The sequence below is a fragment of the Phoca vitulina genome, unplaced genomic scaffold (genome assembly GCF_004348235.1).
Source record: "Phoca vitulina isolate PV1807 unplaced genomic scaffold, GSC_HSeal_1.0 scaffold22, whole genome shotgun sequence".
NCBI lineage: Eukaryota > Metazoa > Chordata > Mammalia > Carnivora > Phocidae > Phoca > Phoca vitulina.
The window spans coordinates 17792605-17814096 of record NW_022589725.1 but is presented as its reverse complement, the minus strand read 5'-3'; the positions used below and the strand labels follow the sequence as shown (position 1 = coordinate 17814096).

Here is a 21492-nt window from a genome sequence, read left to right as displayed (position 1 = left end):
TTTATAGTGGGGCGGTCAGGAAGCCCCGAGGATCAGACCAGCAGCCCACCCGCCCCCTGCGCCCCCCGAGGCAGCTTGCTAGGGACAAGCCGACCACGGTTCCCTGTTCACTGGGGACCCTGTGGCTGAGAAGTTCATCTGGAAATCTGTGGCAGCTTTCACTCACTCTCCATTTATCACAAACTTGGGACTCAGTTTTTGCTTCTTTTGTAAAATTACCACACCTGATCTGAGAACACTCCAACCGTAAGATGACCTTCCAGAGAGTGGCTCATCCCGCCTCCCCATCCTATTTCCACTCTTCCAGGAACCCCGCACACCTATCACAGTGGTTTACTCTGGCTTTGCCACCATCTGCTTCGCTCCTGTCTCCCCCGGCCTGGGACATCCTCTTTGCTTACCCATTTTGTCACCCGTTGCTCAAATACCATTGTCTTCATAAAACCTTGCACAACCTAACATGGTACCTGCCTCCCCCCATGTTCATTTCTATAATATGCAGTATTTGGTCATCTCACTAAGCAATTAATTATGCTCTGTCTCAGAGTATCTACCTCCCCGAAGCCTGTCTCTGACAAATAAACCTCTCACCAGCATTAATTCTTCATTTGTTTATAACCTGCCTCCTCCCCCGAGCTCTGGGAAGGGAGAAGCCATGGCTCATATACCTTTGCAGCCTCAGTGGTGCTTCGGAGTGTGGGAGCAAGCAGGCCTACTCCACATACTCAACTGGATCCTGAGGTAGGAAAGAGAATGGAGAGCTTCTCTCTTCCATTTTCTTTCTTTCTCTCTCTCTTTTTTTTTTTTTTCAATTGTGGAGGTTCAAGAACTCTCATATTGGATTTGTTTTCTGTTACATGAAAAACACTCCCTTTGGTCAGTGACCACAATCGAAGGTCAGACATCCTGAGTGTATTAACAAAATTTAAAATACCAGCTTGCCAGCTACAGAACAGCCACAAGAGATACCTATACTTTAACCCAAGTGGCAAGCACAGGCCCATGTGGAGACCACGGGGCAGCGTGAATGGCTGGCTGGTGGGGAAGCAACTCTGGGAAGGATGTGTCCAGCCCAAGTCTGAGCACGTCAGCTCCCTTGGCCATGATCAAGTTGCTGGGGCCTGAAACACTCCTCTCAGGCTGCTAAGGCATGGAACCAATCCCTGCATCCCAGCACAGAAGGTGAGAAGGGTCCATATTTACCCCAAGTCCTCTTGGCACCACGCAGAGCTCTGCTCGCGTGTCCCCTGAGGACATTACAGCCAATAAAGCAGAGTGTCAGATCAGAAAGGGATCTCAGACATCACCTGGGTTACAGGTTTTGATTTTGTTTCTGCTTGAAGGCAGCTGAGCCCTTTTCTAGGAGAGAGGGAACAGAGCTTCTCTGAGGAGCCCAGATCCTCTGCGTTCAGGCTCACTCCTGTCCACTCTGGCCCCTAAGGCACCTCCATCCGAGGAATGAGGGCTCCAAAGCCAACTGACTCGGTCTCAACCATCTGTCTCATGGACGAGGAAACCAAGTTCTAGAGATAGCAACACCAGCACTGACAACCTACAGACGACTCTCACAGGACGCTGGGATAGAGCATAAAAAATATACTGGTCTAGAAGTGGGGGCCACTGTGCAAAGTCTGATGAATCCAAATACCAAGGCAAACGTGCTCACAGATGCACTCAGTGTGGGAGATTCGAGACCCCAGGCAACTCCTAAACACCCCTCACAGGCCAGCCACATAAAATACTTGGGTCTTAAAGGTGCTATGTGAGTCAGTGGCCATCACTCCCCACCTACCCACCATGACTGTAAATATCTACCACAAAACGCTTGTCATCCAAATCTGCTAAGGGCCCCTGTGGGGCTAGAGGGCTTACCAGCTGAGGGTTCTGAACCAGGGCAGGTCATAGGAGTGGTAGACGTTGTAGCCAATAGTGATAATCTCATGGAAACACTTAATCTGAACACACATCACCTGCAAGACACAAAAGAATCAGAATACTTGCTAATTCCCCAGTTCTTCCCATCTTTGGAAACAGAAACCCGCACACGGGTCATGGGCCTTGAAGAAAAACTATCACATTTAAGAATGTCAGTCCTACACTGACTCTGCTCTCCTCCTCCTTTCTCACTCACTCTGCACCCCTTTGGCAGTGCAGTCCTTTATGTCACAATGAGTAGATCTGAGAAATATGCACCCCTGAAGCTTCAATTAACTTTTTATTGTTGTACCTCCCTGGACTCAATCAATCTCTTCCCCTTTTGACTTTGAATAGAAATACCTGAAAAGCCCCAACTGCTTTGCTCAGCAGTCAGCCGCTAGTCATCTGACCCTGTCCATGACAGCAGGAAGCCTAAGAGAGCAGTGCTGCGGACTGGGATTTTTTAAATCAAAGTCCTAAGCCCCACAGTGAGGCCCCAGGGAAACAAGAAACAAAACAGAGAGTCACACAGAGTCATAGCCGGGGTCACAGGCTAATCAAACAGCTGAAATAATAATATCCACTTTTAAAACGAAGAGATACCTTTAACCACACACAACTGGCTGGTGCCAACACCCCTCCGGTTGGCTCCTAGAAGGGGAGAAGTCACAGATACTCTTAAGGCAGATGTGGTCTGAGGAGCCGGGACTCCCACTGATTCCCAGAACCAACCCAACACCTTACACTTAAGACGACGGATCCTGTGGGAAAAACTGAAGGCAAAACCAAAACAGCATGCAAATGGCACTTACAATGATCATTAAAACCATTGGTCCCAGGTAAATGATGATGAAGAAAAATGCAATCATGGCCAAAGTCAGGATGCCTCTCACCCACCAGTTCTTCCATCTAAGAGAAGAGGGGAAGGAGAAAATACGTTAGGAGCCCAGAAAGAAGCAAAGCACAAACCCAAGGGGGATGGCTCTTTCTGGGAGGAGAGGTCAATCCCTTCCAGGAGCACCTCCTTCACCTTGGCGGAGGTACTAGCCAGATGCAGGCAGAAGTAGGGCAAACAGAGCCATCACCTCACCCACACCAAACTCAGCAGGTGCTCCAAGGCCTACAGAAAAATACACCCAGCTTGTATCTTAACAAAGGGATCAGGCAAAAGTCCCGAGGGAAATGTGGTACCCTACTTCTGTATCTACTTGGATGGCTTCTATGGCTCTCTATCCAAAGAAAAAACAAAGCACATTTTTCCGGCAGCAGAATCCTACATCACTCTGCCCCTGCATCTTTATGGTGAGAACAACATTAACCAACGATAATAACAATCACAAAGATGCATCGGGCACTCTTATAAGGACTCGGCATATATTAATGCATTTAAGCCTCAACACTACTAACGTTTACAGATGAGGAAATGGATGCACAAATCATACAGGTGTGACGTGGTCAAACTGAGATTTGAAGCCTGGGAGTCTGGCTCCAGACCCCATGCCCTCGACCACCGCACAATACCACCTTTCAAAGAGACACATGTGTGCAAGACACACATAGAAACACCTTCAGGTAATGTTTTCGGGTCTTAACGTTTGCATTTTTAATCTGCTCACATAGCCAGTGTTGGAGGACCAAAGTCTCAAGGGACTAATATTTTAACCCTGGATTCACCCGAGTTGAGATTTCTCAATTCTTCTGGGAGAATTTAAGGAATGTCCACAATGGATGTGTGTGGGAGAGGGAAAACTTTGACCTAGAAACTTGGGCTCCTCTGTGAAAAGCAGCCCGTCTATTAGTCACAAACCCCTTCACATGTGGCGTCAGCAACCTTGCCCACCACCACCCCTTTGTCTACACTTTCCTCCTCCTCGGACTACTATACCTCTCAGCCCCGCCGACAGCACCCTCCAAGGGCCAGATCCTTCTAGGCTCTGCTCATAGTTGCCAGTAAGTACTAGATTACATTCAGTGGAGCCCTGAGCAGAAGCAGGGAGACTGTGGCCACTGCCGCTGGGCAGGCCCACCCTGCACACTGTGATAGCAGTGGGCTCACGTCACAAGACCGCAGGCTGTCTGAGGGCTCTGGGTCTTCCACGGCCCTCGGACCTGGAGCAAGCCCCTCGCAAGCATCTGCATCATGGAGCCAGGTTACCTTGAAGACAAGTTGGAAAGGGCCCTGTTGAGGACCTCTGGGGTATCATCTGCAGAGGTTGATAAAGGAGCAGCTTCCGCTCGGCTCTCACTGTCCGATGCAGTCTCTCCATCTACCTTTGCTTCTGACTCCGATTCCTACACGGCAAAAAAAACAGATGAGGAAAAGGTCAAAAATGCCTAGTAGGATACTGAGAAGTACATGCCTGTCATTGGAAATCTGTGGGAAAAGACCCCCCAACAAGGCTTGAGGACCTGGCACAGTCAGGTGACAGAACAGATGGGACTCACAGCGATCCCGACACTGTTCTGACATGTGCCGAGGTGGCCAACTCTCTGCTGGAAGCGAGGCATGCATCTGTACCATGGGGGAATGAGGAACAGCCACAATCTGCTCAACCCCCTTGCCTTACCGGGGGCAGGGGAGGGGACAGTCCAGAGGAGGGAGAAAGGGGCTCTTTTGTATCCAAAGCAAAAGGGGAGGCAGGCCTGAAATTCATCAGGACCTCATTCCTGACCCTGCCCTTGCTGCCAGGCTTAGTGCCTAGAAGGGTTTGGCTGCTGGCACCAGAAAGATGCATCCACCTCTAAAAACCCCTCTCCACCAACACCTAAATCATGCAGCAAAGTCCCTGCTCTGCCACAACACGTTTGGACTCTCAGTGCCCCCAGAGTGGCCTGTGACTTTGTCCAGGTTCTCAGAGAAAAGCTGGGTGTTCAGGCTGTTGTCCCCCACAGGACTCCCCAAAGTCCACAGTGTTACTTCCAGACTCCACAAGAGCACCCCATGAGGAGGCCAGCCCCAGGCAGTGTGGAAGCCACACAGTACTGCTTACTAGAGTCAAGGCTTCACCAGGACTGGGGTGCCGCTGTCCTTTCCCTGCCACGCAGCCCTGGGCACCATCGGACCCTGCGATGTCACCCACAGAGTAGCCATCCAGCCTCCGGCCATGTTAGAAACTCACCCTGCTTGCCAGCCCCTGCGAGGGGACCAGAGTCATGCCAGCAATAGGCTCTCTATCCAAAGTACCAAGGGCAGGCTGCTCTAAATCCTGGGACCTTACTACTCAGAGCATTTATCTCTTACAGGAATTTAGAACCACTGCTGTTGGGGAGAGATGGAAGAGAAATCAAATCCCTTCGAATTAGAGTCGAACAATACTGCTTTGTATTTGCAGAGCTCTCAACAGCTGTAAGAGTGTTTCCCATACCTGTTGTGAACCTCAGAGAAGCTCTGGAAGGAAGGGAAAGGAGACAGGAAGATCCTTATTTACAAATGAAGAGACAGAGGCTCTGTGAAGTTCAATGGTGGGCCCCAAATCTCCTATTAACCCAGGTCTTCTGACTTCTCTGTGTTCATCCCACTAGATTTCCTTTTACTTAAGCATCTTGGAATCCACTGTTTTTCTGACACCCGACACTTTACTAGTGAGGAGCCTTGGTTTGGAGAAGGGGTGCGGCTGGGATGGACAAGAAGCTCCCATCTCAGGGGATTTTCCTGGACCTCAGGCGTTCCTCCACGCAGATTTCGAGGAAACATTGTCATGGATGAAATCCCCAGAGGGCAGCGCTGTGACTGCCAGGCAGCAGACAGGAGGGGCACCCTAGCACAGCTGGGCCCCTGGGGCACCCTAGCACAGCAGGGCTTCGAAGTCAGGCTGGATGTCGATGGCTGGAACGCGGGGCCGGGACTGCGCACAGGCACGCCGTCTGGGCCCACCATGATGTTCCAGGTGACGTCGTTGCAGCAAACTGGAGACCAGGTGATGAATTTGGGGTCGGTCATGAGCGCAGTGGCACAGTCACTGGGGGCAGGCAGAACAGGAAGGTGAAGAGGAGTTGCACCTGCGCGCCGTTCACCTGGCACTTCTCAAAAAGGACGGAGGTGGGCTCGAACCCAACGCCGGGTTAGATGCGCTTGAGGGAATTCAGGATGTCTTCGTTCCTGGCATTCTCTCGATGCCTAAACTGGTGGCACAAGAAGCTGCTGCAGCGCGTTCATCTGGGTGTAGTCCAGACCCCTGTGCCTCAGTGAGCGGCACCTTAGCCCACAGGGAGCCGCAGGGAACTGCAGGGCACCCAGGCTCCCGGGTCCCCCCGCTGCCCAGTGCACGCAGAGAGGGCGGACCCGGAGTGTGGGAGTGCGGGGCCGCAGCCACGAACACAGGAGTGAGGAGCTCAGGCTGGGGACCCCATCTTACTTTTCGGTAAGAAATTCAGAATGAAGTAAACTAGAAATGGCAAAGGGATGTTTCAGCACATCTTCAAAGATTTCGTTATATATGTGTGCGAACACAAAAAACGGTCACTTTTTTTTTAAGTCGAGTAATTTGAATTTCTCTAAGAAGTACATGAAATCCAGCACGATTTCATGTTTATTGGTTGTTTGGATATCTTCTTTTGTAAAGTGTCTATCAAAGTCATTGACCATTTTTCTACTGAGTTTTCTGCCTTCCTTTGGATTTGTAGGACCATCTCATACATTCCAGCCTTAAGTACACTGTGTCGCTAATATGTTCTCCCAGCCTCCTCTAACCCCACCCCTCTCCCAGTCATTTCTTCTCCTAACCTTCTCCCTCTGGGCACGAGCCACAATGCAGACTGACGGGGAGATTTTTGTAACTGTCTCTTGTTCCCGAAAGACAAGGACCACCTTTTTCTCATGACCTCCCCATGCCTGGTAGAGAGCAAAATACTTACTAATGGATGGAAAAATGATGGAGAGAGGAAGCCAGAAATTAATTCTAGGTGTGGTAAAGAGCTACCCAGCCCCTGACCTCAGGGAAATAATAGCTCTTTCTAAACTAACTTACAACTGTGAGAACACCACAAAACAGAGGGCTTTAACTAGTGTACGATTGCTAATAAGGGGCTTTGGTGAAGGACCTATCCAGATGACCTCATCAGTAGGATGAGAGGCAAGAGCCTTAGCTTCTGATGACAGGGTCACTGTTCCTCCGGCTGCCACAGCTCAGCCAGGGGGCTCCGGACAAGCCAGGCAAGTGCCTCTGTAGTGCAGTGCCCTCACCATACCAAACCGGCCCAGGAAGAGTCCTCCTTCCCTCAAGACATACAGCCAAACTCCCATCCAGGGCTCTGACCTATTCCAGCACCCGAGAGGTTCTGAAACACAGCAATGCCTCTGGGCTTATCCCTCTCCAGTTAGAGTGAATGAAGACTGAGGCATTCAGAAAAGCTTTCCACTCTTGATGGTGACATTAACACCCATACCCCAGCGGCAACCATCAGCGCTATTAAGTAACAATGCTGCAGGATTATCTAGATCTGACGCCTAAGCCGAGGAGCTTCAGCATGTGAGCACCTGGGTCCCACCAAGGCCTCGCACAGATGCTCACCAGGAGCATCAGGAAGCCACAGGGACTGAGCTGGAGCCCAGCAGGGGAGAGGGCATGTATCCAGCCACAAGCACATGCACACACACATGCCCCAGCACAAGGTTATTTTTAACTTATCCATCCTGTTGTCAAGGAGACTCACAAAGGCTGCTGGTTTCCCCAGGCGAGGAAGGGCAGGAAGGAGCCCAGGCGGAGCGCCTGCAGGGGAGGAGCAGGGAGCTCCAGCTCAGTGCTGAGCCGCTCTGGCCCTTCCACATCCTTTTATGAGCGTTAGCCCAGCACTGTGTCCTGCAGTATCACCCTATCTGACTCCTGTCCTTCCTTGCTAGAAGAGGTGAAGGGGGGCACCTGGGTGGCTCAGTTGGTTAAGCGACTGCCTTCAGCTCAGGTCATGATCCTGGAGTCCCGGGATCGAGTCCCGCATCGGGCTCCCTGCTCGGCAGGGAGTCTGCTTCTCCCTCTGACCCTCCCCCCTCTCATGCTCTCTCTCTCTCATTCTCTCTCTCAAATAAATAAATAAAATCTTTAAAAAAAAAAGAAGGGGTGAAGGGAAGAGAGGTATCCTGACGCAGAAAGTAGTACAAGAGACAGAGAACTATCTATAGTTCTAGATGCTATAAGGGCTGCTTGGGTGGTGCAGTCAGATAAGTGGCCGACTCTTGATTTAGGCTCAGGTCATGATCTCGAGGTCCTGGGATCGAGCCCTGCATCGGGCTCCACACTCAATGGGGAGTCAGCTTCTCTCCCTCTGCCTCTTTCTCTCTCTGTCTCAAATCTTAAAAAAAAACAAAACAAAACAAAACAAAAAAACCCTCTATTACCAGGATATCAAGGAGCTTGAGATGAACAACTAAGAAATGAAGTAAATACCCTAAAGGAAAAAGCCTGACAGAGATTAACTTTCTAGGTTTTAACTGCCTCTTAAGCAAGTAACCCCAGGGTCCTGGGCCTGATGCAGGTCACTGAATAAGCATCCCCCAAGCCCTTACCTGGACGCACCACCCCCCCCAGCAGGAGACCAGCACCTACCCGGACAACCACTCCCACACAAGCTGCAATGGGACCCAACACGGAGGAAGGGCAAATCCTTGTGCAAGGGGCAAGGGCACAGCCCAGAAAACATGGACAGGGAACAGGCAAAACAGCCGGCTCTCTGGGCTCCTGACCCCCAGTCCCCCGCTCCCCAACCCCTGGGTGTAGATGTCACAAGAGAACAGGCCAAGGGAACAGAAAGTGAAGAGAACTTGGAGGCTTATGGTGTTCGGACTCCTTCCCACCCCATAGGAAAAGGCCTTTCACTTGGACTGCTAGGACTTCCTCTTCGGCTGCCTATGCCTGAGTAAAAGCAGCCAAGTGCAAGTGGCAGCTTCCATCATGGGCAGGCATGCTGAGGGGCCAGGGGCCTGGAGCCCAAGTTCTTGCCCAGAAGAAAAGTGGCACATGCCGGACCAAGAGTCGGAGGTGCTGAGAGGTACACTGGTTTGCTCCTCCAGGGGATGGCAAGTTTGCCAGAGGCAGAGGATGAGCTCCTGCAGGAGGAGGCAGCGGCTAGTCAGGGAGAGCAGAGCCCAGGGCCCAGCTCTGATGCTCACTACACTCCCCGGAGGCCTCCGATCTCTGGTGTTCCCAGTGGAGAAAGGATCCCTTATCTTGGACGGCTGTTAGAATGATCAAATGCCACACCGATGAAAGTCTGTGAAAACTATAAAGGGGCTGAAGAGCAACACTGCCACCCCCGCCCCTCAGTATCCTGACCACGGCACACAGGACAGCAGCACAGGAACCTTAACCCCCCCTCTTCAGGCAACCGGGGCACCCTTCCCAAGGAGGGCGGAGTGGGAAGAACGGCGGCCATCAGGACCTGCTGGGGCCCGTGTGCTCACCAATTAAGTGAGCTCGGCATCGGCCTGCCTGCTTCCTCTTTCATGCCTTCCATTCATCCAATAGGCAGCCCCCCAACTCAAAAACGATCCACTCCCCAAAGCGACTGTGGAACGGGGAGGTGTGACACACAAAGGCAGCAGCACGGACTAGTGCTCTCTGAAGTGGGATGTGTGCGACACAATCCGCGGAAGTGCGGGAAGAAATATTACAACTAACTTCTATTTATGTCCTTTGTATTTTCTTTCCTGCGCATGCTTCATACTGGGCCTACCAGTACACGTGTATACTCAGCACGTCCGTGCCAGCTGGGGCACACGGCGCAGCACACACACACGGACTCGGCGGTGTCTCAGTGGTCACAGGCTCCTTGTCCCCACCGGGCTAAGCAGGGCCTGGAACACAGCAGGCACCCAAAGCCTTGCTGACCTCATGAGTTCATGAGAAGTCTACCTGACCTACCGCAGACCAAAGCAGCCAGACTGCACCGAGTGATAGAACCCACCGTGATTTCCAGCTCACACGCCGGGACCCACGCCCCTGCCTCCCCAGTGGCCCTCACAGCAGGACCAGACTAGTCCAGTCCCATTCCAGCCCCCTCCCTCCCTGCTGGGAGGGCAGCAGGGAGAAGCTGCTTTGCTGCTTTAAACGGTCTCAGCCCAGCTCCCAGGCAGCCCCTCCCCTTTCAACCCAAAGGCCCAGATCAGAGGTTAAGTGGAGCATAGCCTATCTCTGAGATTCTATCTCAGTCAACAGCCATCCTCTACAGTCCCTTAGCCATTCCCCAAGGGGCTTGATGCTGGAGTAAACAGGAAACAAAAGAAATTTCAAAAGGGAAGAAAAAAGCTCCCTCCTAGGCCCTCCTGGTTCACTTAGACCCCGAAGGGAAAGCAGAAAGTCTGACTGATGACGGACAGAGGGAATGTCCTGGGTACCAAGGGCTCAACGAAGACCTGTTGACATTTTTGGAGAAACTCTTGCTCGGAAAGGCTTCCCCTACCAGCCTTCCAGGGCCCCTCTATGCCCACAACTGCCCAGAAGCCAACCCTAGCCCTGACATGAGGCTTAAAACAGCACAGCACAGAAGCTTTCCTTCAATGGAAGCAAGAGAAGGCAGTGAGGGAGGGCCAGGGGGAGCAGCGGGGTGGAAAGGGAAGCTCCCTGTGGTTGAGGCCTGGCTTTTCCTGGCCTGGGGAGGGACTTGCACTCACAGAGCTCATTTTCACTGTTATTCTCTGGGTAGAAAATCCTACCTCTTCCCACTCCTTCCTAATTCCCAGTGTTTCCCGAAGGACTGCCTTTGGCTTACAAAAGCTTACGAGGCTCCCTTTTGGTCATAAGTTGGTGTCGGGATACACCCTCTGACCTTGTTTCTCAAGACTCTACAGTGACACCCACAAGTGGCTGATGGTCAGAGCCTGACCAAAAAAAGTGTGGCTGTGGCCAGGCTACCCAGGAGCCCTTGACATTGTATCCACCAGACTCCAGGCAGAGGGTACTCACCCTACTCCACACCCCATTTCTTTACCAGATGCCAACTCAGTTTTGTACCTTGCTAAGGAAAACATATTAATATTCTGTTCATGTTTGCCCATGAGGGGCAAAAAACTAGGGAAAGAAAGAAAGAAAGTGGTAGCATCCACTAGGCTCTTCTCTTTTTCATTGTCAGGGAAATTTCATTAAAAGGTAGTGCTCAGGGCACTGGCTGGTTCTGCTTCCAACAACTCTGACCTTTCCACTGGCAATGCATTGAAATTCTTAAGTTTCATTTACTCGGTGAATTATGGAATTCACACAAACTATGTTTTGCGCTGCTTTAGATGCAAATCGCAAACCTTATCCTGGAAGAAAGTCATCAGGCTGAGCCTAACCCTTCTGCTAAATATTGGGCTTGCCATCTTCTTAAACCCTGTGGCCACTGCCAGGACAATCCACTGCCCCACTTACAGACACATCCCCAGGAGAGAAATTGCCAGAAACAGGTTTAACCTCAATAAGAGTATCAGAGATCTATGTGTCCCTCTTACTAGGAAAGTCACGTAAGGGGTGGGGTGGGGTGGGGTGGGGTGGGGTGGGGTGGTGTGTGTGTGTGTGTAGTGTTAGCAATAGCAAATATTTCTAGCTTTTTCTAACGTTAATCCCATTTGACAAGTTCACTTGTTTAAACAAAAGATCAAATAAGAAAGAGAAGTCCTACTCTGAAAGTTCACAATCATCCCCCAATACAGCCATACCCTGTCCTCCAAAGCCTCATATAAGCCTCAGTATGACCTATAGAAAATGCATTCAGCTACTCCAGATGGATTGCTTCACCAAAAGTACTTCCACAGGTGAATGCACTCCACACCAAAGGGTTCCAGAGAAAGGACATGAAAAGATGCAAGCGAGGGGGACTCAGCTTTTAAAAACCCGACTCTGGCTATGAACCATTTCACCTCCAGACAACACTATTACAGGGGCCTTTGCAAAGAACATACCACTGATGGCCACAGGCCCAGACAGGGCTCCCTCGGAAGGACAATCGTTCCCGGGACAGCTGCACTGGGATACACATGCCCAAGTGCACACCATGCCCTTTGCTATCACCTCCTCTAAGACCTCACATCACTGATCTTTCTCCCTCCCTCCTGGCTCCTCCCCTCCCCCTCATCACAGGCCCTTACTTACAACCAGGTAAGCAGGCTCAACAATAAAAAGCTTTTGACAGCTCATCCACCCAATGCACTTTCTTCCCTACTTCACAGGTGAATCTTTGGCAAGAGCTGTGGACAACCCACCCCCTGTCTGACTGCATCATTCCCCAGCCACAGTAAGCCACCTGCCTGCCCAGCCACTCTGCCGCAGCACTCTCCCCTCACCACGGACCTAATCACTAAACCCACAGCACTCTTGTCCCCCGCCCCGCCTTCACTCAGGCAATGCAGAAGACACGCCCTTCCTTTGCTTCCACGCAGCACATCCTTCCCAGGGGCCTCGCTACCCGGGCCTTCTTTAGCCAGCCTTCTCCTTGGCAGCTTCCTCTTCCTGCCTCTTAATTTGGGGGTTCCGAAGGGTTTCTTCTGAGGCTCTTGCTCTTTACTACCCACTCTCCCCAAGTAATCTCATTCCCTCTGCCATTCATCCAAATGTACTAGATGTCTCCCCTTGTCTCCCACAGACAACTAAATTCCTCCATGTGTCCAAAACCAAATTATATCCTTTCCCCTGAATTCTAAGGTGAGAACTGTGACCATCATCCTTGGTGGCTCCTCCCTCGGCCCCTAGAACTATCTATCACCCAGTCTGTTAATAGCTCCAAAAAACCTTTCCACTCCATCTACTCCTTCCTGTCACCTTTGGAACTCCCTTAATTCAAGCCAACACCATCTCTGCACTGGGAACCTACAGCAGCCCAACTGGCCGCCTCACCTCCAGTCTCGAGTCCACTCCTACTTCCCCTCTACTGTTTATACTGCACCAAGAAGGACCTTTCCAGAAAGAAAATCTGATCATGTCACTCTCTGTCCTGGACTCCTTCTGGAGCACCGTGGTCTAAATGGAGGCAATTTTCCACTGGTAATCTAAAGGACAGACAACTACAGGATAGGTCTACACTTTTTTAAATGGTGTACCAGCCACTTTGAGATCAAGGTCTTACTTACCCTTCCAGCTTCATTCCTCACAGCCATTCTGAAGTACAGCCAGTTCCTAGAACAGGTTGTACTTTCTCACCTCTAGGACTTTTGTTCATTCTGTTCCTACCTAGAACAGTCTTTGCAAATCACTTCTATGGACACCCATCTCTTTTCTTTCTGGTCAAATTTAATTTACCCTTCGAATCTCGGCTAAGAGATCCCTTTCTCTCCAAGCCTTCCCCAACTCCTGTGTGCCCCAGTGGCCCCCCTATAATTTCTCAAGAGCACACCCCACACTGCACGGTCTCCTGCTGTTGATTTCCTCACCACAGTATACCCAACATCTGGCATGGGGCTCACAACAGAGAAGACAGGTAAGTAGGTCTTACCACATCTGCTCAAGGGGCCACAGCCAATCATTCAGAGAGGATCCAGGGTTTACTGAATTGGGAGACAGCTGGGTGACTCAGCAACTCATTTTCTGTGCTCTTAACAAGTACTACATGGCGGGGGGGGGGGGGGGGGGGGGGGAGAGGGGGGTTGCTGGGTGGCTCAGTCGGTTGAGCGTCTGACTCTTGATTTTGGCTGGGATTGTGATCTCAGGGTTGTGGGATCTAAGCCCCGTGTAGGGTTCCGTGCTCAATGGGGAGTCTGCTTGAAGATTCTCTTCCACTGTCCCTCCCCCCAGTCGTGTGCATGTGCCCATGTGCACATGCGCTCTGTCTCAAATAAGTAAATCTTTTTTTTTTTTAAGATTTTATTTATTTATTTAAGAGGGAGAGTGCGAGAGAGAAAAAGCACCAGTGAGGGGAAGGGGCAGAGGGAGAGGGAGAAACAGACTCCGCTGCTGAGCAGACAGCCCGAAGCAAGGCTCAATTCCAGGACCCCGGGATCATGACCTGAGCCAAAGGCAGATGCTTAACTGACTGAGACACCCAGGTGCCCCTAAATAAATCTTTAAAAACAAAACAAAACAAGTACTATGTGAGGCATCACAGGGTTGTAGCCCATGGTCCCATTGTCCATCTTCTCTTCTTCCTTAGACATTGTCACAGAAGCCCTGATTTTTAGCTGGGCTTAGAACCAAGACTATGTTTTCCAATTCTGGCCAATGAATCATTAGCAGAGATGTTGTGTGCAATCCTACTGTTCTTCCTTCATACTAACTAGAACACAGACTGGCTAGTTGGAGCTCCAACAACCAATTATGAGGTGAAATCCACCTCTTATGAATGACTAAGCAACAAGATGGAAAGAGCTGACAATGAGGAAAAACCAGCAATGGAGGATGACTGTGAAGCAGGACAAACAAAGTAAAAGGGCCTGCACTGCTTATTACATGAGAAGAAAAGCACTTCTATCTTGGTAAGCCACTGTTATTCTGGATTTTCAGTCATTTGTGGCCAAACGTATCCTAAGTGCTATGGGGGAATTCAAAAAGCCCAGGATTTGTAATAGAGGTATTTCTGAGAACAGTTCAGTAACAGAAGAGGAAGCCTGCCTGAATGCAAGGCTTTCAAATTCACACACCACAGGACTGGGTCTCAACCTCCTCAAAAATGCCAATTTCATATGTTAAACCAAGAGTTTGGATGACAGAGAACGAACAAGAATTCTCCTTTCTCCCAACACTCTCTCCCACCTTCCCCACTAAACCTCCCTCTGGAGTAAATGCATCTGTTTACTAAAAGAACAAGCATACAACTCTAATCTAGTACCCATCATCACAAGACGTTTTTTCATTCAGGTCAGAGACAACCAAAGGTGGAAAAATGGCCTCCATCTCCCAGAAGGCTCTGCCCAAGGTTCTGTCCTGATGAGATCACTTGTTTTTCCATTGTCTTACAGATTCAGAGCACAAAATACTAGAAGCCCTGCTGGAGTCCAATAGGTCCTCTTACTTTCTGTTCCCTAGTCATGGATCTTTATTTAACATTTAAGGAAAAATGAGTCTTCAGCCTTACTGAGGGAGAAAGTAATTAAAAAAAAAAAAAGTTTCCTTTTATTAGAAAAAGACTCTTTCAAAGAGAATATACCAAATATTACCCAAAAATCCAGTAAGATGAGAAAGAAAGATATATTTACAATCCCAAAAGTGGGCTCAAGTATGCTCCTTAGACCTCTGCCAGAAAGGGGAACCAGGACCAGCTGGTGAGTTCCATATCTGAGGAGGCCCTAAATCATAAATTGCCATCTGGTACCCACTTCAGTGTCTCCCATCTCCAACAGTGCTTACTACAAAGGTGACAAGGTAAGTGGACATGAGAGCTGATGTCCCCAAGTGTCTTGTGCCCCAACCTCTCCTGCCCCCGTAAGTGGGCAAGCACCCTGAACTGTTTATAGTATTGGAATATTGTCACTTTTTTGGTATTCCTGATTCATAATAGTCATGGAAATACATGCTAATCAAATAGATTCCAATATTTCTCCACTGGGAAACAAAAATTTAACAGTGTTCTCAATCCCAAAATTGTTGTATTGACTATAGACGAAATTATGAAAGCAACAATGTGAAATGGCTTTTTTGATAAATCATTAAGGATGCCTGGGAAAAGATGAAATAGGAAAACGAGAAAGCCACTTAAGAAATAAAAGGCTCGGGGCGCCTGGGTGGCTCAGTCGGTTAAGCATCTGCTTTCGGCTCAGGTCATGATCCCAAGGTCCTGGGATCGAGCCCCGCATTGGGCTCCCTGCTCCGCGGCAAGCCTGCTTCTCTCTCTCCCACTCCCCCTGCTTGTGTTCCCTCTCTCGCTGTGTCTCTCTCTGTCAAATAAATAAATAAAATCTTAAAAATAAATAAATAAATAAAAGACTCCTGATCACCGAAGATGGGATAATTTGAGTGTTAAAAGACTAAATGTGATTTAAACACAAGTATATGAAAATCCGGGGGCGCCTGGGTGGCTCAGTCGTTAAGCGTCTGCCTTCGGCTCAGGTCATGATCCCAGGGTCCTGGGATCGAGCCCCCCATCGGGCTCCCTGCTCCGCGGGAAGCCTGCTTCTCCTTCTCCCACTCCCCCTGCTTGTGTTCCCTCTCTTGCTCTCTCTGTCAAATAAATAAATAAAATCTTTAAAAAAAAAAAAAAAGTATATGAATATCCGTGAGTTCATAACGAGAACTGTAAAAGCCACACTGGCCACCTTTGAAGGTTGCTGGGACACCAGATCATCATTTGAAAATCAGTAATTAAAAGGAAAGAGTATTTATCACGCCCTTACCACACAGTGGGTACGAGGAAATTGATTAAACTATTCTCTTTTGTGTTTGAAAAGTTCCTTTAATAACAAGGTTAGGAGGGAAAAAAAGTGTGGGGGGTGGGTAGCTGCCTGGTCTGCTGAACTGCAAGTGACTTTGAGATATCCAGTATCTCAGCAGAGAAAAAGCAACATGGCCTCAGTGTGATGCCCCAGGCTCTGGGAACTAAAACAATCGTGAAATTTCTTTTTTTTTTTTTTTTTTTTTTAAAGATTTTATTTATTTATTTGACAGAGAGAGACACAGCGAGAGAGGGAATACAAGCAGGGGGAGTGGGAGAGGGAGAAGCAGGCTTCCTGCCGAGCAGGGAGCCCGATGCGGGGCTCGATCCCAGGACCTGGAATCATGACCTGAGCCGAAGGCAGACGCTTAACGACTGAGCCACCCAGGCGCCCCAATCGTGAAATTTCTAACATGTGAAGTAAATAAAACAGCCTCGATGCTGTCAAACTGGATGGAATTTCCAGTCTTCATCTCGTACCTCTTGGCAATATTAGATCTGGTTGACCATTTCCTCCTTGAAACATTCCTGTCTTAGCTCCCACGATACATACTTTCCAGGTTCTCATGCTACCTGACTGACTGCTCTCAGTCTCTGTGCTATTTTCCCTCTCCATGACCTCTAAATGTTGGACCAGTTCTGGTCAGATTCTAGACCCCCTACACTCTCTCCCTAAGTATTATCATCCAAACCCTTGGCTTTCATTTCCAATTCCACCAACTTCAATCCCTCCTCCAGTGCCAGACACAACTACTGTTCCCAAATACTTACTGACATCTCCACCAGAAAGTCCTCATAGGCATCTCAAACATAACTAGCTGAACAGAACCACAGATGGTGCCCACAGGACTGGTGATCCTGAGGCCTCACCTTGCTGACAATCTGTATCCTGTATAAGCCAGAAACTTGGGAGTGATGCTTAATCCCTCTCTCCTCATCTTCCCCTAGATACGGGACATGCAGGTGGCTCCCTCCAAAAATCCATTCCACTCTTCCTAGATGGCACACAGTAGCCTGTGCAAACTAATTATTTTAATTTCATCCCCTTTTTCACAGCAACAGGTTCCTGAAGAGGCATTTTTATCCCCAGCCGAAGCCATGACTGTTTTAGAGTAGGCACTTGGCCTAAGATGGTACCATCGAAATATAGTTCTAGAATCTGGTAAGAAGGCCACGGGGAGAGACACTTGGGCTCTCTCGCCCTCACGAGCCTGAGGAAAAAGGAAATCAGGTGCTACCAGCACTGGCTTGCACCTCCAGGAGAGCCTGAGGATGACCAACTCCTGAAAGGCACAGAGGAGCGAGGACAGAGAATGGTTTAAGCCAATGAATTCCATGATTATTTGCAACTAAATTTGCAAATTATTTGCAAATCCAAGTCCTGTTGATTCCACAGCCAAAATATATCTCAAGTCTATCCTTTTTATCTCAATAGTGACTAGGCTCATCCCAGCCCCAACATCTCTCATCTACAGTGGATTCCTAATTGCTCCTTCAATCCACCCTTCTCCTCACAGCGAATGATCTTTCTAAAACATGCATCAGTTTGTGAAAATTAACGAAAGGACACCTCGTTCACAATGAAGTCAGGAGGCAGCAGGGGAAGCTCTCATGCCCTACCGTAACTCCTAGCCAAGTGCAGACCCAACAGGAAGAGACTACCTTTCAAGTCAGTAGGTCAAGTCACTACTACTTTACTATTTCAGCGGGAGGAAGAAAGGGTCTTTTTCTTCCCAGGCCACAGCCAAGCCAATGAGAGACAGTCCCAACTCAACCAATGAAAAGCCACTATACTTCGAACTCCCAGTTTATTCCCATGGACTTTTTGTTTGTAACAGCCTTGCTACCTTCCCCCATTCTCCTCTATAAAAGACCATTCTTCTTTGTTCTGGGAACTTGCCTATCATTTGCCAGTTATTCCCGAGCAAACACATTTTTGCTGGCAAAATGACTTTTATTTTTAATGTTAACATTACTTGTGATAAGAAGTGGGATCCAGGGCGCCTGGGTGGCTCAGTTGGTTAAGCGACTGCCTTCGGCTCAGGTCATGATCCTGGAGTCACAGGATCGAGTCCGCATCAGGCTCCCTGCTCAGCAGGGAGTCTGCTACTCCCTCTGACCCTCCCCCCTCTCATGCTCTCTCTCTCTCTCTCAAAATAAATAAATAAAACCTTAAAAAAAAAAAAGTGGGATCCAGGAACGGTCCCCCAAAACTCCAAGGCTGGTGGGTAAACCCAAGGTGCCTGTACCCACAGAGCCAAATGGGCTCATTGCTTTCTCGCTGACCCTGGAGTGTGAAGTGAAGCTAAGTTTTTTCCTGGATTTCGAGCTCCACTTTGTGTCCAAGCTCTCCAGGCTTTATTTGAAATCTATCTTAAGGCCTTGTTTCTTACAAGAGTACTCTTTTGGCCTTCAGTCTGACTTCTTTTCAGAGTCAGATATCCTGTTGGAACTGTCCTGGCCTTCAGCCTGATTCCTTCTGGAACCAGGTTCTTCCTGTTGAAACTATGCTTTTAGGAATTTTTCTCCTTGCTCTAGAGAAAAACCTCTAAAATATGAGATCCCAGTCATCAGAATGCTTTGAGGGTGCCCCCTTTCTGGGACCCTAGCTGGTTTTATCTTTAAAAACTATGGTCCCTCCACATGCACATTTATAACCAAATGGACTGACATAATGAAAAGTAATTTAGAGGGCGCCTGGGTGGCTCAGTTGGTTAAGCGACTGCCTTCGGCTCAGGTCATGATCCTGGAGTCCCTGGATCGAGTCCCGCATCGGGCTCCCTGCTCGGCAGGGAGTCTGCTTCTCCCTCTGACCCTCCCCCTCTCATGTGCTTGCTCTCTCTCATTCTCTCTCTCTCAAATAAATAAATAAAAAATCTTTAAAAAAAAAAAAAAAAGTAATTTAGAGCACCAATGGCCATTATGGGGAACTTTCAATCTCCCCAAACTTGTTGTTCTCAAATTAAATTAGAAAGCTATGGCTCCTTAGAGAGAGAGAGAGAGAACTGAATGGGATGCCTATTTTAATTGGTACCTTGAGGCCTCCAAGCATTTTCAGGATTCTAAGTTTGCATCTGTGCAAAATACCATTTCTAAATTAACTGAGGCAAGCAAATCATGGAAAGAATTCTAAATGGCTTCTGAGTCTTCTTTTTCTAACTAAATGGACCAACTTAAACAAAAGTAATTTAGAACTTCAGTGGCCATTATAGAGAACTTTCAATCTCCCCAAACTTACTTTCTCAAAACTGAATTGGGCAGCTACGGCTCTAAAATTGTCAAAACTGAATAGGATTTGGGGATTTGGGGATTTTGAAGCTTCCAAATATTACCAGGAATCTAAAAACGCCTATTCTAGACTAATGGAAGCAAGCAAAGGAGAAAAGGGGGGCTTCCGAGGCCTCTTTTTTCCTTTCCTGTCTTCTGTCTCCAATGCATCTGGTGTTCAGTCCCCACCTTCTCTACATCACCCCCCTCGTAGTAACCCTTTCACTGAACTTCCCTTTTCCTCTGAACCTCTCCCCACTCCCTCCTTTCCTGAAGGTAATAAAACCTGCCCCTTTAAAGTTAAGTCTTTGGATCCAAATAAACCCCAGATTTCTTATGTTCCCTGGACCAAGGACAGACTGCAAGCCAGAGTTAAAGAGTTTCCTAAAGTGACTCAGGATCCATGTTTGCTGAAGAATTTAACAGGGCTATTCCAACTTACCACCCCGGTTTCTAAGATTTGTATCAGTCTGGCCATGTGCTTGTTGGTGAGGACCAGGCCAAATGCTGGATGAAACTAGCCCCATGAGAACATCCTAAAAGATTTAGAGAAACAAACCCCTAAAACTTTGGCAAGATTCTAGAACGCTCACTGGAAATCTCCACCAGGCAGTTACAGTAGCTTTTCCTAAGCCTGCTGATTGGAACAAAATTCAGGCTTGCACACAAAATCCTGATGAACTTGGTCATAACTCCTATAACCAACTCCAAACTGTCTTTAAAGATTCTGGGCTTCCGTAAGAGGCTGAATCCACCTGGGTAGCCTTTAACTCTACATTTACTGACAGGCGGAACCAGGATCTTTTAGTTGAAGGACCAGCATGGAATGGGAAACCCAGTCCACTCCAGAGTTAGCTAGCTTGGCAAACCAGCTCACTCACACCCAGCAGGGTCACCTGAAAGAAAGAACTAAAATTCTCAATTTTCAACTCTGGCAAATGAAGGCCCCTAAACAGACCCAAACCCCCCGGTTTCTGCTATTGGTGCAAAGGGCCTGGGCACTGGGAAAAAGACTGTTACAAACTTAAGCATTCCAGAAGCCTTCAGCCCTCTAGCCAGCCTTTCCAGGGTCCTCCTAATTCCCAGTGCCGGGGCTCCAACGACTGACAGGGACTCTTCCCAGTCCCCCCTCTTAAATGGCTCGGAGAAACCACTGTCCAGACTGAGAATGAATCTCTTTGTCTTACTGACCCCAGAGCTACATTCCCGGCGCTCAGCACCACCCCTGGAAAGCAGGCCCAGCAGGCATGAGAGCACGAAACCAGCTCCAAGAGTGGGGGGCCTCTCATGAACCTCAACAGGTTCCTGTCTCTGCCCCTACTCCCTTTTGTTTAGGCCCTTTGAGAGATTCCCACCCTTTTCTCCTTAGTTTCTCCACCCCATTCACTGGCTGGGCCAAGATTTCTTAGAAAAGTATCGTGCCAGAATTTCTCCCAAAAGAAGGAACTCATTCTAGAATCAAAATCGCCAACCAGGTGAATTAAATGACCCTTCAACATCTTCTATTTGCTCCATCTCTGGTGGCACGATGGGGGAGTATGGGGACACTGCTCATTTGTCCCCATCGGGTCAGCTACCACCCTCTTTATGGGCAGATTCCTCAACTGATATTGGCAGAATTCACAGCGCGCCTCCCATCAAGATTCAAACCGATCCCTCACCACCTCTCCCCCAGAACGAATACGCTATAAATAAAGAAGCCCTTTAAGGCATCAGGCCCATAACAGGAGACCACGGGACTCAGGGCCTTATCATGCCCTGCACTAGTTCCTGGGAGTTCCTATTTTACCTGTGAGAAGACCCAGTGGCCAAGGATGGAGGTTAGTCCAGGACCTCGGAGCTATAAATAACATTATCCCTGGGCGCCCTGTTGTTCCTAACCCCCATACACTGACATCTGTTCCCACTGAAACAAATCCTTCTTCACGATAATTGTTCTATATAGTGCACTTTTAGTATTCCAGTTCATAAGGATAGTCCGTATCTTCTTGCTTTCACTTGGGAAGAACAGTAATAAACCTGGACAGTAATGCCCCAGGTTACACA

General features: G+C 48.9%; 1 protein-coding gene across 1 annotated transcript in view; it reads right to left on the bottom strand.

Annotated features, from left to right (window-relative positions):
• CDS2 (CDP-diacylglycerol synthase 2) overlaps positions 1–21492 on the bottom strand; it is a 57674-nt gene that overhangs the window by 10334 nt on the left and 25848 nt on the right. The window contains exons 2-4 of the mRNA XM_032419375.1: positions 4073–4209; positions 2730–2826; positions 1873–1970 (exon numbers count right to left, since the gene is read on the bottom strand). Of these exons, the coding sequence (XP_032275266.1) occupies positions 1873–1970; positions 2730–2826; positions 4073–4209 (332 nt within the window). The remainder of the gene's footprint in view (positions 1–1872; positions 1971–2729; positions 2827–4072; positions 4210–21492) is intronic.